The 15,988-nt window shown below is 54.5% G+C and overlaps 1 protein-coding gene across 2 annotated transcripts in view; it reads left to right on the forward strand.

The window, feature by feature from the left end:
* The window catches only part of LOC140410157 (ribonuclease inhibitor-like), a 145,584-nt gene that overhangs the window by 72,709 nt on the left and 56,887 nt on the right, over positions 1-15,988 (forward strand). The window contains exons 3-6 of one of the 2 annotated variants that reach the window (XM_072498117.1): positions 4,625-4,791; positions 8,400-8,562; positions 11,014-11,389; positions 15,568-15,654. In XM_072498117.1, coding sequence (XP_072354218.1) covers positions 4,625-4,791; positions 8,400-8,562; positions 11,014-11,389; positions 15,568-15,654 — 793 coding nt within the window. The remainder of the gene's footprint in view (positions 1-4,624; positions 4,792-8,399; positions 8,563-11,013; positions 11,390-15,567; positions 15,655-15,988) is intronic. The other variant, XM_072498119.1, reaches the window with a different exon arrangement.

The raw sequence follows: 15,988 nt of genomic DNA on the forward strand, positions 1-15,988 counted from the left end.
GTCAGTACTGAGGGAGTGCTGCATTGTCAGAGGGTCAGTACTGAGGGAGTGCTGCTCTGTCAGAGGGTCAGTATTGATGGAGCGCTGCCATGTCAGAGGGTAAGTACTGAGGGAATGCTGCACTGTCAGAGGGTCAGTACTGAGGGAGTGCTGCACTGTCACAGGGTCAGTACTGAGGGAGTGCTGCACTGTCACAGGGTCAGTACTGAGGGAATGCCGCACTGTCAGAGGGTCAGTACTGAGGGAGCGCTGCACTGTCACAGGGTCAGTACTGAGGGAGTGTTGCACTGTCAGAGGGTCAGTACTGAGGGGGTGCTGCACTGTCAGAAGGTCAGCACTGAGGGTGTGCTGCACTGTCAGAAGGCCAGTACTGAGGGAGTGCTGCTCTGTCAGAGGGTCTGTACTGAATGAGAGCTGCACTGTCAGAGGGTCAGTTCTGAGGGAGTGCTGCACTGACAGAAGGTCAGTACTGAGGGAGTGCTGCACTGTCAGAGGATCAGTACTGAGGGAGTGCTCCACTGTCAGAGGGTCAGGGCTGAACGAGTGCTGCACTGTCAGAGGGTCAGTACTGAGGGAGAGCTAGACTGTCAGGGGGTCAGTACTGAGGGAGTGCTCCACTGTCAGAGGGTCAGGGCTGAACGAGTGCTGCACTGTCAGAGGGTCAGTACTGAGGGAGAGCTAGACTGTCAGGGGGTCAGTACTGAGGGAGTGCTGCACTGTCAGAGGGTCAGTACTGAGGGAGTACTGCACTGTCAGAGGGTCAGTACTGAGGGAGTGCTGCACTGTCAGTGGGTCAGTACTGAGGGAGTGCTGCACTGTCAGAGGGTCAGGGCTGAACGAGTGCTGCACTGTCAGAGGGTCAGTACTGAGGGAGAGCTAGACTGTCAGGGGGTCAGTACTGAGGGAGTGCTGCACTGTCAGAAGGTCAGTACTGAGGGAGTGCTGCACTGCCAGAAGGTCAGTACTGAGGAAGTGCTGCACTGTCAGAGGGTCTGTACTGAGGGAGTGCTGCACTGTCAGAGTGTCAGTTCTGAGGGAGTGCTGCACTGTCAGAGGGTCTGTACTGAGGGAGAGCTGCACTGTCAGAGGGTCAGTACTGAGGGAGTGCTGCACTGTCAGAAGGTCAGTACTGAGGGAGTGCTGTACTGTCAGAAGGTCAGTACTGAGGGAGTTCTGCACTGTCAGAGGGTCAGTACTGAGGGAGTGCTGCACTGTCACAGGGTAAGTACTGAGGGAGTGCTGCACTGTAAGAGGGTCAGTACTGACGGAGTGCTGCACTGTCAGAGGGTCAGTACTGAGGGAGCGCTTCACTGTCAGAGGGTCAGTGCTGAGGGAGTGCTGCCCTGTCAGAGGGTCAGTACTGAGGGAGAGCCGCACTGTCAGAGGGTCAGTACTGAGGGAGTGCTGCACTGTCAGAGGGTCAGTACTGAGGGAGTGGTGCACTGTCAGCGCGTCAGTACTGAGGGAGAGCCGCACTGTCAGAGGGTCAGTACTGAGGGAGTGCTGCACTGTCAGCGGGTCAGTACTGAGGGAGTGCTGCACTGTCAGAGCGTCAGTACTGAGGGAGTGTCGCACTGTCAGAGGATCAGTACTGAGGGAGTGCTGCACTGTCAGAGGGTCAGTACTGAGGGAGTGTCGCACTGTCACAGGGTCAGTACTGAGGGAGTGCCGCACTGTCAGCGGGTCAGTACTGAGGGAGTGCTGCACTGTCAGAGGGTTAGTACTAAGGGAGTGTCGCACTGTCAGAGGATCAGTACTGAGGGAGTGCTGCACTGTCAGAGGGTCAGTACTGAGGGAGTGTCGCACTGTCATAGGGTCAGTACTGAGGGAGTGCCGCACTGTCAGAGGGTCAGTACTGAGTGAGAGCTGCAGTATTAGAGCGTCAGTACTGAGCGAGAGCCGCACTGTCAGAGGGTCAGTACTGAGGGAGTGCTGCACTGTCAGAAGGTCAGTACTGAGGAAGTGCTGCACTGTCAGAGGGTCAGTTCTGAGGAAGTGCTGCACTGTCAGAGGGTCAGTACTGAGGGAGTGCTGCACTGTCAGAGGGTCTGTACTGAATGAGAGCTGCACTGTCAGAGGGTCAGTTCTGAGGGAGTGCTGCACTGACAGAGGGTCAGTTCTGAGGGAGTGCTGCACTATCAGAGCGGCAGTACTGAGGGAGAGCCGCACTGTCAGAGGGTCAGTACTGAGGGAGTGCTGCACTGCCAGAGTTTCAGTACTGAGGAAGTGCTGCACTGTCAGAGGGTCAGTACTGAGGGAGTGCTGCACTGTCAGAGGGTCTGTACTGAATGAGAGCTGCACTGTCAGAGGGTCAGTTCTGAGGGAGTGCTGCACTGACAGAGGGTCAGTACTGAGGGAGTGCTGCACTGTCAGAGGGTCTGTACTGAGGGAGAGCTGCACTGTCAGAGGGTCAGTACTGAGGCAGTGCTGCACTGTCAGAAGGTCAGTACTGAGGGAGTGCTGCACTGTCAGAAGGTCAGTACTGAGGGAGTGCTGCACTGTCAGAGGGTCAGTACTGAGGGAGTGCTGCACTGTCAGAGGGTCAGTACTGAGGGAGTGCTGCACTGTCACAGGGTCAGTACTGAGGGAGTGCTGCACTGTAAGAGGGTCAGTACTGAGGGTGAGCCGCACTGTCAGAGGGTCAGTACTGAGGGAGTGCTGCACTGTCAGAGGGTCAGTGCTGAGGGAGCGCTGCACTGTCAGAGGGTCAGTACTGAGGGAGAGCTGCACTGTCAGAGGGTCAGGACTGAGGGAGTGCTGCACTGTCAGCGGGTCAGTACTGAGGGAGTGCTGCACTGTCAGAGGGTCAGTACTGAGGGAGTGTCGCACTGTCAGAGGATCAGTACTGAGGGAGTGTTGCACTGTCACAGGGTCAGTACTGAGGGAATGCTGCACTCTCAGAGGATCAGTACTGAGGGAGTGCTGCACTGTCAGAGGGTCAGTACTGAGGGAGTGCTGCACTGTCAGAGGGTCAGTACTGAGGGAGTGCCGCACTGTCCGCGGGTCAGTACTGAGGGAATGCTGCACTGTCAGAGGGTCAGTACTGAGGGAGTGCTGCACTGTCAGAGGGTTAGTACTGAGGGAGTGTCGCACTGTCAGAGGGTCAGTACTGAGGGAGTGTTGCACTGTCACAGGGTCAGTACTGAGGGAATGCTGCACTCTCAGAGGATCAGTACTGAGGGAGTGCTGCACTGTCAGAGGGTCAGAACTGAGGGAGTGTCGCACTGTCACAGGGTCAGTACTGAGGGAGTGCCGCACTGTCAGAGGGTCAGTACTGAGTGAGAGCTGCACTATCAGAGCATCAGTACTGAGGGAGTGCTGCACTGTCAGAGGGTCAGTACTGAGGGAGTGCTGCACTGTCAGAGGGTCAGTACTGAGGGAGTGTCGCACTGTCACAGGATCAGTACTGAGGGAGTGCTGCACTGTCAGAGGGTCAGTACTGCGGGAGAGCCGCACTGTCAGAGGGTCAGTACTGAGGGAGAGCCGCACTGTCAGAGGGTCAGTACTGAGGGAGTGCTGCACTGTCAGAGGGTCAGTCCTGAGGGAGTGCTGCACTGTCAGAGGGTCAGTACTGAGGGAGTGCTGCACTGTCAGAGGGTCAGTACTGAGGGAGTGCTGCACTGTCAGAGGGTCAGTACTGAGGGAGTGCCGCACTGTCAGAGGGTCAGTACTGAGGGAGTGCTGCACTGTCAGAGGGTCAGTACTGAGGGAGTGCTGCACTGTCAGAGGGTCAGTACTGAGGGAGTGCCGCCCTGTCAGAGGGTCAGTACTGAGGGAGTGCCGCACTGTCAGAGGGTCAGTACTGAGGGAGTGCTGCACTGTCATAGATTCCTCAGTCGAGATTGGCCTGGATTCCCCGTTGCGGGTCCGGTCTGCTCCAGCTGGTAGTGAGAACGGAGAATTTGGCCGCGCCGTTCTCTGGAGGCGGGAGTCAGCACCCCTGCCGCTTGCCGATGGTCTTTCCCATGGAAACCACCCTCTGCCTTTGGAAAACTCACGGGAATGTCTGTGCTGTCTGCAAGAGCAGAGAATCCTGCCACCCGCGATGCCGGTGAATCCCGACATCGGGTGTTAAATTGAGGCCTTGTCCGTCCTCTGAGAAATGAAGGCCTCATTGGGAAATATTCCAGGTGAGTTACCCCTGGGGCCCTGACCAGTTGGTACGTTGAAGCAAGTTGGATAAATGAAAACTGAATACCCTCTCGTTTATCACGTTGCAGCGTTTCCGATCTCCCTGCGTGCAATTTGGGTGCAACTTTCCCGCGATACTCACTCGCTGCCTCGGAAATACACTGGTTTGTCCTGAGGTTATGACAGTCACTATATAAATGCAAGTTATCCTTAGGCCCGTCAGATTGGAAGCAATCAGAGGAAATTTGGAGTCCTTGATCTAAAGAATCTCAACCGGCAGCAAAAAGACTTAAACGTGACAAAAGCCTTGTGTCTCCGTCAAGCAAAGTGGACTCTCGCTTCCCACTCCAAGTGCTGCCTGGGTCCTGACCCTGCTCTGAAGGGTCGCGAGTATGGCCTGTCTGTACCCCCCCCCCACTCACTCCCCCCCCCCCCCCCCACCACCGGCTGCTTTGTACTGTACTCTTCTGCTTATCTCCCCCCCCCCCCACAGACCTGATCGCCGAGGTGACAGGGACTGACGAGTGGTCCTCCGACACGCACCTGTACAGAGTGAGCAGGTTCTACTGCCAGCGCCTCCTGCTGGCCATGGACGGTTTTGTGGAGCGACTGACCTGTGCCCCGCTGGAGGAGGCATTACTCTACAGACAGGAGCAGGAGGTAAGCAGTGCTCAGGCCTGGGACAGTGAGCATCGATACATTCAAATACCTAACATTCTGGACGGGGATCATCTGCACAGTCTCCCATGCTGAATTTAAACAATGCATGTATGCAGTGCATGAAACCAGAAGACTTAGGAGCAGAAACAGGCCATTCGGCCCATCGCGTCTGCTCCGCCATTCAATGGGATCATGACTGATCTGATGTGATAATCCTCAATCCACTTTCCCCTCCATAACCCTCGATCCCCTCATTGATTAACAATCTGTCTCTCTCTCAGCCTTGAACATACTGAACGGCCCAGCCCCTACAGCTCTCTGTGGTAAAGAATTCCACACTCACTCCCTCTGAGAGAAGATATTCCTCTTCATCTCTGTCTGAAATAGGTGTCCCCTCACTCTGAAATTCTGTCCTCCGCTCCCAGACTCTCCCACACGGGGTAACATCCTCTCAGAATCTCCCCTCACCCAGACTCTCCCACACGGGGAAACATCCTCTCAGAATCTCCCCTCACTCTGAGATTCTGTCCTCTAGGCCCAGACTCTCCCACACGGGGAAACATCCTCTCAGAATCTCCCCTCACTCTGAGATTCTGTCCTCCTCTCCCAGACTCTCCCACACGGGGAAACATCCTCTCAGAATCTCCCCTCACTCTGAGATTCTGTCCTCTGCTCCCAGACTCTCCCACACGGGGAAACATCCTCTCAGAATCTCCCCTCACTCTGAGATTCTGTCCTCTGCTCCCAGACTCTCCCACACGGGGAAACATCCTCTCAGAATCTCCCCTCACTCTGAGATTCTGTCCTCTGCTCCCAGACTCTCCCACACGGGGAAACATCCTCTCAGAATCTCCCCTCACTCTGAGATTCTGCCCTCTGGTCCCCGACTCTCCCACACGGGGAAACATCCTCTCAGAATCTCCCCTCACTCTGAGATTCTGTCCTCTGGGCCCAGACTCTCCCACACGGGGAAACATCCTCTCAGAATCTCCCCTCACCCTGAGATTCTGTCCTCTGGGCCCAGACTCTCCCACACGGGAAAACATCCTCTCAGAATCTCCCCTCACCCAGACTCTCCCTCACGGGGAAACATCCTCTCAGAATCTCCGTCCGCTCTGAGAATCTGTCCTCTGCTCCCAGACTCTCCCACACGGGGGAAACATCCTCTCAGAATCTCCCCTCACTCTGAGATTCCGCCCTCTGGTCCCAGACTCTCCCACACGGGGAAACACCCTCTCAGAATCTCCCCTCACTCTGAGATTCTGTCCTCTGGTCCCAGACTCTCCCACACGGGGAAACATCCTCTCAGAATCTCCCCTCACTCTGTGATTCTGTCCTCTGGTCCCAGACTCCCACACGGGGAAACATCCTCTCAGAATCTCCCCTCACTCTGAGATTCTGTCCTCTGGTCCCAGACTCTCCCACACGGGGAAACATCCTCTCAGAATCTCCCCTCACTCTGAGATTCTGTCCTCTGCTCCCAGACTCTCCCACACGGGGAAACATCCTCTCAGAATCTCCCCTCACTCTGAGATTCTGCCCTCTGACCCCAGACTCTCCCACACGGGGAAACATCCTCTCAGAATCTCCCCTCACTCTGAGATTCTGCCCTCTGGTCCCAGACTCTCCCGCACGGGGAAACATCCTCTCAGAATCTCCCCTCACTCTGAGATTCTGCCCTCTGCTCCCAGACTCTCCCGCACCGGGAAACATCCTCTCAGAATCTCCCCTGTCAAGCCCCCTGGCAATCCTATCTGTCTCAATAAGGTTGCCCCTCATTGTTCCAAACTCCAATGAGGACAGGCCCAACCTACTCAACCTCCACTCATAAGGAAATCCCTCCCTATCCGGGATCAACTCAGTGAAACTTCTCTGGACTGCCTGCAATGCGAATATATCTTTCCATCGACAAGGGGAACAAAACTGTTCACAGTTTTCCAGTTGTGGTCTAACTAATGCCTTGTAAAGAACATAGAACATACAGAGCAGAAGGAGGCCATTCGGCCCATCGAGTCTGCACCGGCCCTTGGAAAGAGCACCCTACTTGACAAAACATAACTTTCTTTACCCGTCAGTCTGGCCTCAATAAAACGCGAGATGGATTTGTAGGCATAGCATTAGTTATTTTTATTCGACTTGCAAGTCTGACTCGCTTCACAAAAACCCAGAACACAAGCAGTCTCCTAGGTCTCCTAGTGCTGTTGGAAACAAAGAAATCTTTACAAATCCATTCAAATGGCATCAAGTTTCACTTACACGATCCCCATAGGTCACCCTATACCCCTCCTGACCTGGCCATACATCCTAATTGGCTCACTTCTCATTCCTTCCCCTGGCCTCTTATTACCCAGCATCCTTTTCTCCTCATACACTCGACACCCCACCCCCTTCCTTGCCGTGCTCTCTGAAAAGCTTTGTCTGTGAACTAACATGAATTAGACCGGCCTCCATCTACATTACTGTAACTAATATATTTGAAGTAACTATTTTATATCACATTTGTCAGACTTAAGCCCCATCCCCGTCACCCAGAAACCCCACCCAACCTTTTTGGACGCTAAGGGCAATTTAGCACGGGCCAATCCCGTTAACCCGCACACCTTTGGACTGTGGGAGGAAACCGGAGCACCCGGAGGAAACCCGCGCACACACGGGGAGGACGCGCAGACTCCGCACAGACAGTGACCCAAGCCGGGGAATCGAACCCAGGACCCCGCCGCTGTGAAGCAACGGTGCTAACCAATATGCTACCATGCTACCCACGTTATTAACTATTGTTATTAATTATTAATAACTAATTACTAATTTATTATGATTATTATTATTGTGGGTTGGCGTTTTATGACAATGCTGAGTTTGGATCACTGACAGCAATGTCACTAAGGTTCCTCAGGCAACACCTTCGAAGCGGCCCTCAACTGTGCCATTTTTTTCGGTTAGAATTAGCAGTGCTAATTTGCAGTCCAAAGGGCCAGGGTAAGCCAGGGGAAGATCAGGTCCAAACCAATAAAAAGCTGGAATCAACTATGAAATCACTGTCGATTGTTGTGAAACCCGTCTGGCTCACCAGGGAGGGAAATCTGCCGCCCTTACCCCGGTCTGGCCTACACGTGGCTCCAGACCCCACACAGCGAGGGTGCGGTCGACTAATAACAGCCACCCTGGAATGGCCCAGCAAGACGCTCGGTTCAAAGGCCAATTAGGGAGGGTCAACAAAAGCTCGGCCCAAACGGCGACGCCCACATCCCCCCCCCCCCCCCCCCCCCCCCCCCCCCCCGGCGAAATAATTTGACAAAGAACTTGCAAGCCGAGCCCAGAACCACCATCGATGTAAGATGCAGGTGCGGCCTCTCAAATGCCGCTCTCGAAAAACTTGAGCTGGCCGAAATGTCGAGGTCGGGGGCTGCCCTGCAACAGTTATCAGGTGGGTGAAATAGCGGACTGGTTGGAGTTGGAGTTGGAGAGTTGGACTGGAGGTGATGTCGTGGCCGTGCGATGAAGAGGGGAGGCGGCTAGGAGGAGGCTCGGCCCGGAGCAGGGACGCCAGTAGACGGGCCGAGTGGTCTGCCTCTGCGCTGAAGGCTCAATGTCGTTCTCTGTGCTTCCAGGACTTGCAACCAGGGGCGGAGGGGGTGCAACCTTCAAGGAGCCTCCTGAAGATGCTGAAGGAACGGGATAAGCCCTTCGGAGAAAGCGTGGCGGACCTCCTGACCAGATTGACCAGCATGCAACAGAATCTGCAGGACCTGCTGAAGGATGCGGCTGAAAGGGGTAATTGAATAACCCTCACCCTTCCCAAGTATTCCAAAGTACCCCCGTTTCAGTCCCTTCCAGTCATTAATCCAACTCCCCTTCCGGAGGCTGGCATCCTTTTGGCCAACAACTCCCGATCCCGACAACTTGTTGCAGGCCCAAAAGACGGTGGGGCTTGACTTGCTAATTATCTTCAAGCTGCGTCCCTGTGGTTACTGAGCCTTCTGCCGCTGGAAACAGGTCCCCCGCCCCCCCCTGGTTTGATGCGCGATCAATTACTCTCAATATGAAGTGATTCCATAACTGAAGGCTTTAATCTGCTAGAACTCTTCCCCAGCAGCTCCGATACAGAAAGTGAAGGCTGCTGGGGCGGCACCGGTTCTTATACCCCGCCCCTCAGGGCGGAGCTACGTGCAACAGCCAATGGTAGACTCCTGGGTCTAACCCATGGTCATCAGCCTCTTAGCTACCGCAATACCTGGTACGACCACATGGTTTTGAACACCCCCCCTTCACCCCGATCCGCTCTTGAGGAGAGCAATTGTTTTGAAATTCAATCTGGGATTGTGGGCGTCGCCGGCTGGGCCAGAAGGGATCGCCCGTCCTGAATTGATCCTCGAGACGTTGGTGGTCAGCCAGCTTCGTGATCCCCGACAGTCCCACAGGGACACCCTCGGCGCTGTTCGGGAGGGCGTGCCAGCATTGTGACCCAGTGACGTAGCAACATAGAAAATAGAAGCAGGAGGCGGCCATTTAGCCCTTCGAGCCCGCTCCGCCATTCGTCATAAACATGGCTGATCGACTTCAATACCCCGATCCCGCCTTCTCCCCATATCCCCCAATCCCTTTAGCTCCCAAGAACCTTGGGCGCGATTCTCCACTCCCGCGCCGGTTGGGAGGATCGCCTGGGCCGCCAAAACTTCCGGAGACGCCGGTCCGACGCCCTCCCGCGATTCTACCAAGCGGCGGGAACAGCCCGGTCGAGTTTCGCGGTCCGGAGAATCGCCGGAGACACCCAAAATGGCGATTCTCCGGCACCCCCGCTATTCTCGGGGCCCGGATGGGCCGAGCGGCCAGGCCAAAACGGCGGGTTCCCCCCGGCGGCGTCTACACCTGGTCGCTGCCAGCGGGAACAGTGCGGGAACGCTGGGGGGGGGGGGCGGCCTGCGGGGGGGGGGGGTGGGGGGGGGGGGGGTGGGGGGGCGAGGGGGGATCCTGCACCGGGCTTCACCTGGAATGTGGGGTGGCCCGCGATCGGTGCCCACCGATCGTCGGGCGGTCCTCTCGGAAGGAGGACCGCCTTCTTTCCGCGGCCCCGCAAGATCCGTCCGCCATCTTCTTGCGGGGCGGACTCGGAGAGGACGACAACCACGCATGCGCGGGTGACGCCCGTTATGAGGCGGTTACAGAGATAGGGTGGGCTGTAGGGGCTGGAGGCGGTTACAGAGATAGGGAGGGCTGTAGGGGCTGGAGGCGGTTACAGAGATAGGGAGGGGTGTAGGGGCTGGAGGAGGTTACAGAGATAGGGAGGGTTGTAGGGGCTGGAGGAGGTTACAGAGATAGGGAGGGTTGTAGGGGCTGAGGGAGTTACAGAGATAGGGAGGGTTGTAGGGGCTGGAGGAGGTTACAGAGATAGGGAGGGTTGTAGGGTCTAGAGGAGGTTACAGAGATAGGGAGGGTTGTAGGGGCTGGAGGAGGTTACAGAGATAGGGAGGGTTGTAGGGGCTGAGGGAGTTACAGAGATAGGGAGGGTTGTAGGGGCTGGAGGAGGTTACAGAGATAGGGAGGGTTGTAGGGTCTAGAGGAGGTTACAGAGATAGGGAGGGTTGTAGGGACTGGAGGAGGTTACAGAGATAGGGAGGGTGTAGGGGCTGGAGGAGGTTACAGAGATAGGAAGGGTTGCAGGGACTGGAGGAGGTTACAGAGATAGAGAGGGTTGTAGGGACTGGAGGAGGTTACAGAGATAGGCAGGGTTGTAGCGGCTGGAGGAGGTTACAGAGATAGGGAGGGGTGTAGGGGCTGGAGGAGGTTACAGAGATAGGGAGGGTTGTAGGGGCTGGAGGAGGTTATAGAGATAGGGAGGGTTGCAGGGGCTGGAGGAGGTTACAGAGATAGGGAGGGTTGTAGGGGCTGGAGGAGGTTACAGAGATAGGGAGGGTTGTAGGGGCAGGAGGAGGTTACAGAGATAGAGAGGGTTGTAGAGGCTGGAGGAGGTTACAGAGATAGGGAGGGTTGTAGTGGCTGGAGGAGGTTACAGAGATAGGGAGGGGTGTCGGGACTGGAGGAGGTTACAGAGATAGAGAGGGTTGTAGTGGCTGGAGGAGGTTACAGAGATAGTGAGAGTTGTAGGGGCTGGAGGAGGTTACAGAGATGGGGAGGGTTGTCATGGTCGGAGTTGTCTTTGAAGAGATTTGTCGGTATGAGTTCAGAGATGTTCTCGGTGTGACGATCTTGTTGGTCTCCCCTCAGCAGAAGGCTTCTGCGGAGCCCCTGGCGGATCAGCCGGTCGTCCCAGCGCCAGTCAGACGGACATTGTCTCCGCGGGGACGGGTGGCCGGCAGCTCGGGCACATTGAGTCGGTCGCTGCCAAGAGGAGGCTGCTGGACACCATGTATCTGATGTCAGAGACCCACAACGCCAACCTGCTGCAGATGAGCAGAATCATCCTGGGTGACTCCAAGGAGCCGGCCAATGCTCTCAGACTGTGCCCGGTGGATTGCTCCACCCTGGCCGCCGCCCTCACCCCCCTGGGTGGCGTCGAGGAGGCTAACCTCTGCCACTGCTGCATTGGGCCCGAGGGCCTGCAGGAGCTCGCTACCATCTTACACCACTGCCGGAGCCTCAGGTAACACACACAACGCACACACTGATCATCAAGGCGAATGACAACATGGGCTTCATACAGAGACGAGGAAAATTGAAGCAAGGAGGTTATAGATAAACATGGCCAGCACACCAATGGAATATTCCCCAAGATTCTGTCACCACACTTATCTTGGCATATGAGGCAAAGGAAAATCTAAGGAGCTTTTACAGATACAGAAAGGATAAAAGGGTGACAAGGGAGAGGGTAGGACCTCTTAAGGATAAACAAGGAAATCCATGCGCAGATCCACAAGGGATGGGAGAGATCCTAAATGAATATTTCTCGTCAGTATTCACTGTTGAGGAAGGCACGAATGTTTGGGAAATTGGGGAAATAAATGTCTTGAGGAGTGTACATATTACAGAGAAGGAGGTATTAAAGCGGATCAAGATAGATAAATCCCCGGGACCGGATGGAATGTACCCCAGGACGTTGTGGGAGGTGAGGGAGGAAATTGCCGGCCCCCTCGCTGAGATATTTGAATCATCGTCAGCCACAGGAGAGGTGCCTGAAGATTGGAGGGGAGCAAATGTCGTGCCCTTGTTTAAGTAGGGCTGTAGGGATAAGCCTGGGAACTGCAGACCGGTGAGCCTTACTTCTGTCGCGGGTAAGTTGCCAGAAGGTATTCTGGGGGACAGGATCCACAGGCATTTAGACAGGCAAGGGCTAATTGGGGAAAGTCAGCGTGGTTTTGTCAGGGGAAAGTCACGTCTCACCAATTTGATTGAGTTTTTTGAAGGGGTGACCCAGAAGGTAGATGAAGGCAGTGCTGTCGAAGTTATCTGCATGGACTTTAGCAAGGCCTTTGATAAGGTACAGCATGTTAGGTTGTTGCAAAAGGTTAAATCTCACAGAATCCAGGGCAAGGTAGCCAATTGGATAGGCGATCGAAGCCAAAGGGTGTTTTTGTGGCGGGTGGTTTTTCAAACTGGAGGCCTGTGACCAGCGGTGTGCCTCAGGGATCGTTGCTGGGTCCATAGATAGTTTCATAGAATTTACAGTGCAGAAGGAGGCCATTCGGCCCATCGAGTCTGCACCGGCTCTTGGAAAGAGCACCCTACCCAAAGTCAACACCTCCACCCTATCCCCATAACCCAGTAACTCCACCCCTAAGGGCAATTTTGGACGCTAAGGGCAATTTATCGTGGCCAATCCACCGAACCGGCACATCTTTGGACTGTGGGAGGAAACCGGAGCACCCGGAGGAAACCCACGCACACACGGGGAGGACGTGCAGACTCCGCACAGACAGTGACCCAAGCCGGGAATCGAACCCGGGACCCTGGAGCTGTGAAGCAATCATGCTGTCCACAAGGCTACCGTGCCAATGTAGGAGGCATGGTTAGTAAGTTTGCAGATGACACCAAGATTGGTGGCACAGTGGAGAGTGAAGAAGGTTATCTAGGATTGCAACAGGATCTTGACCAATTGGGCCAGTGGGCCGACGAATGGCAGATGGAGTTTAATTTGGGTAAATGTGAGGTGATGCATTTTGGTCGATCAAATCAGGGCAGGACCTCCTCTGTTAATGGTGAGGAGTTGGGGAGAGTTACAGAACAAAGAGATCTAGGGGTACAGGTTCATAGCTCCTTGGAGGTGGAGTCGCAGGTGGACAGGGCGGTGAAGAAGGAATTCAGCATGCTCGGTTTCATTGGTCAGAATATTGAACACAGGAGTTTGGGACGTCTTGTTGAAGTTGTACAAGACATTGGTAAGCCCACACATGGAACACTGTGTTCAGGTCTGGTCACCCTATTATAGGAAGGATATTGTTAAACTCGAATGAGTGCAGAAGAGATTTACGAGGATGCTACCAGGACCTGATGGTCTGAGCTATAAGGAGAGGCTGGATAGGCTGGGACATTTTTCCCTGGAGCGTAGGAGGCCTCGGGGTGATCTTATCGAGGTCTGTAACATAATGAGCAGAGATAAGGTAGATAGTCAACGTCTTTTCCTGAAGTTAGAGGAGTCTAGAACTAGAGGGCATAGGTTTAAGGTGAGAGGAGAGAGATACAAAAGAGGCCAGAGGGGAAATCTTGTCACACAGAGGGCATCTGGAACGAGCTGCCACAGTCGGTGGTAGAGGTGGGTATGATTGTTCCCTTAAAAAACAGTTAGGCAGTCACATGGACAGGGTGGGTATAGAAGGACATGGGCGTTATGGGCCAGGGATTAGAGAACTCCGAAATGTATCATGGAGTTTACCTGCCCCACAACTTTGAATAGATTGTGGTTATGGGGAGCACACGGCCCACTCTACAGGTGTGGGACAGCAGAAATCTACAGGACTTTTAAATTAAAACACTTTATTTATGAAACCAGTGAACACTTTATAAACCCACGGTAAACATCTTAACAACAATCAACTCCAATAAATCCCCCAAAGAATACAGTACTCTATAAATAACTCTTAATCTTTCCTTCCAACATCCACAAGAAAAAAATAACCTTTTTACAGAAAGACATCAGGTTTAACTTCTCTACTGAGAACAGGTATTATTGTTAAAGCACCAAAGGATCTGGAGACAGTCTTTAGATTGCAGAGAGAGACACTAATACACCTTCTTGCCGTGACTGCAGCTATCCAGCTCTCAAAACGGAATTGAAACATACGCTGTAGCAGACAGCGCAACGCGAAAGTAAAAGCAGACAGCCCAGCTCCGCCCACTCTCTGACATCACTGATAAACACCCATTTCTTAAAGGTACATCCACTCCAGCTATTTTATAAACACCCATTTCTGAAAGGAACTCGCACATGACAATGGGCAAATGCGGGCAAGTGGGACCAGCTTAGTGATAGAAACTGGGTGGCATTGACAAGCTGGGCCGAAGGGCCTGTTTCCATGCTGTAAACATCTATGACTCTATGACCCTCTGACAGTGCAGCATTCCCTCAGTACTGACCCTCTGACAGTGCAGCACTCCCTCAGTACTGACCCTCTGACAGTGCAGCACTCCCTCAGTACTGACCCTCTGACAGTGCAGCACAACCTCAGTACTGACCCTCTGACAGTGCAGCACTCCCTCAGTACTGACCCTCTGACAGTGCAGCTCTCGCTCAGTACTGACCCTCTGACAGTGCAGCACTCCCTCAGTACTGACCCTCTGACAGTGCAGCACTCCCTCAGTACTGACCCTCTGACAGTGCAGCACTCCCTCAGTACTGACACTCTGACAGTGCAGCACTCCCTCAGTACTGACCCTCTGATAGTGCAGCACTCCCTCAGTACTGACCCTCTGATAGTGCAGCACTCCCTCAGTACTGACCCTCTGACAGTGCAGCACTCCCTCAGTACTGACACTCTGACAGTGCAGCACTCGCTCAGTACTGACCCTCTGACAGTGCAGAATTCCCTCAGTACTGACCCTCTGACAGTGCAGCACTCCCTCAGTACTGACCCTCTGACAGTGCAGCTCTCCTTCAGTACTGACCCTCTGACAGTGCAGCACTCCCTCAGTACTGACCCTCTGACAGTGCAGCACTCCCTCAGTACTGACACTCTGACAGTGCGGCACTCCCTCAGTACTGACCCTCTGACAGTGCAGCACTCCCTCAGCACTGACCCTCTGACAGTGCAGCGCTCCCTCAGTACTGACACTCTGACAGTGCAGCACCCCCTCAGTACTGACCCTCTGACAGTGCAGCACTCCCTCAGTACTGACACTCTGACAGTGCAGCACTCCCTCAGCACTGACCCTCTGACAGTGCAGCGCTCCCTCAGTACTGACACTCTGACAGTGCAGCACCCCCTCAGTACTGACCCTCTGACAGTGCAGCACTCCCTCAGTACTGACCCTCTGACAGTGCAGCACTCCCTCAGTACTGACCCTCTGACAGTGCTGCACTCCCTCAGTACTGACCCTCTGACAGTGCTGCACTCCCTCAGTACTGACTCTCTGACAGTGCAGCACTCCCTCAGTACTGACCCTCTGACAGTGCAGCACCCCCTCAGAACTGACCCTCTGACAGTACAGCACCCCCTCAGTACTGACCCTCTGACAGTGCAGCACTCCCTCAGTACTGACCCTCTGACAGTGCAGCACTCCCTCAGTACTGACCCTCTGACAGTGCAGCCACCACTGTTATCTGCACCTGTTTGTTCAGCAAAGTATTTCTGATTGGATTTAATTTCATTGGCATCTGTTTGTCCACAGGCTCAGTTGGAACAACCTTGGAGATTTGGGAGTGAAAATCCTGTGTTTTTCCCTGCGGGAACCGCAGTGTAAAATCCAAGAGCTGTGGTGAGTGATTCGGACCTTTCCTGTCCCAGGAGACACTGAATTAATTTCAAATCAGACACAGGAACAGGAGGAGGCCCCATTCAGCCCCTTCTCCAGCCTGTTACACAGGAACATGAGGAGGCCCCATTCAGCTCCTCCTCCAGCCTGTTACACAGGAACAGGAGGAGGCCCCATTCAGCCCCTTCTCCAGCCTGTTACACAGGAACAGGAGGAGGCCCCATTCAGCCCCTTCTCCAGCCAGTTACACAGGAACAGGAGGAGGCCTCATTCAGCCCCTTCTCCAGCCTGTTACACAGGAACAGGAGGAGGCCTCATTCAGCCCCTTCTCCAGCCT

The sequence above is a fragment of the Scyliorhinus torazame genome, chromosome 4 (assembly GCF_047496885.1).
Source record: "Scyliorhinus torazame isolate Kashiwa2021f chromosome 4, sScyTor2.1, whole genome shotgun sequence".
Taxonomy (NCBI): Eukaryota; Metazoa; Chordata; class Chondrichthyes; order Carcharhiniformes; family Scyliorhinidae; genus Scyliorhinus; species Scyliorhinus torazame.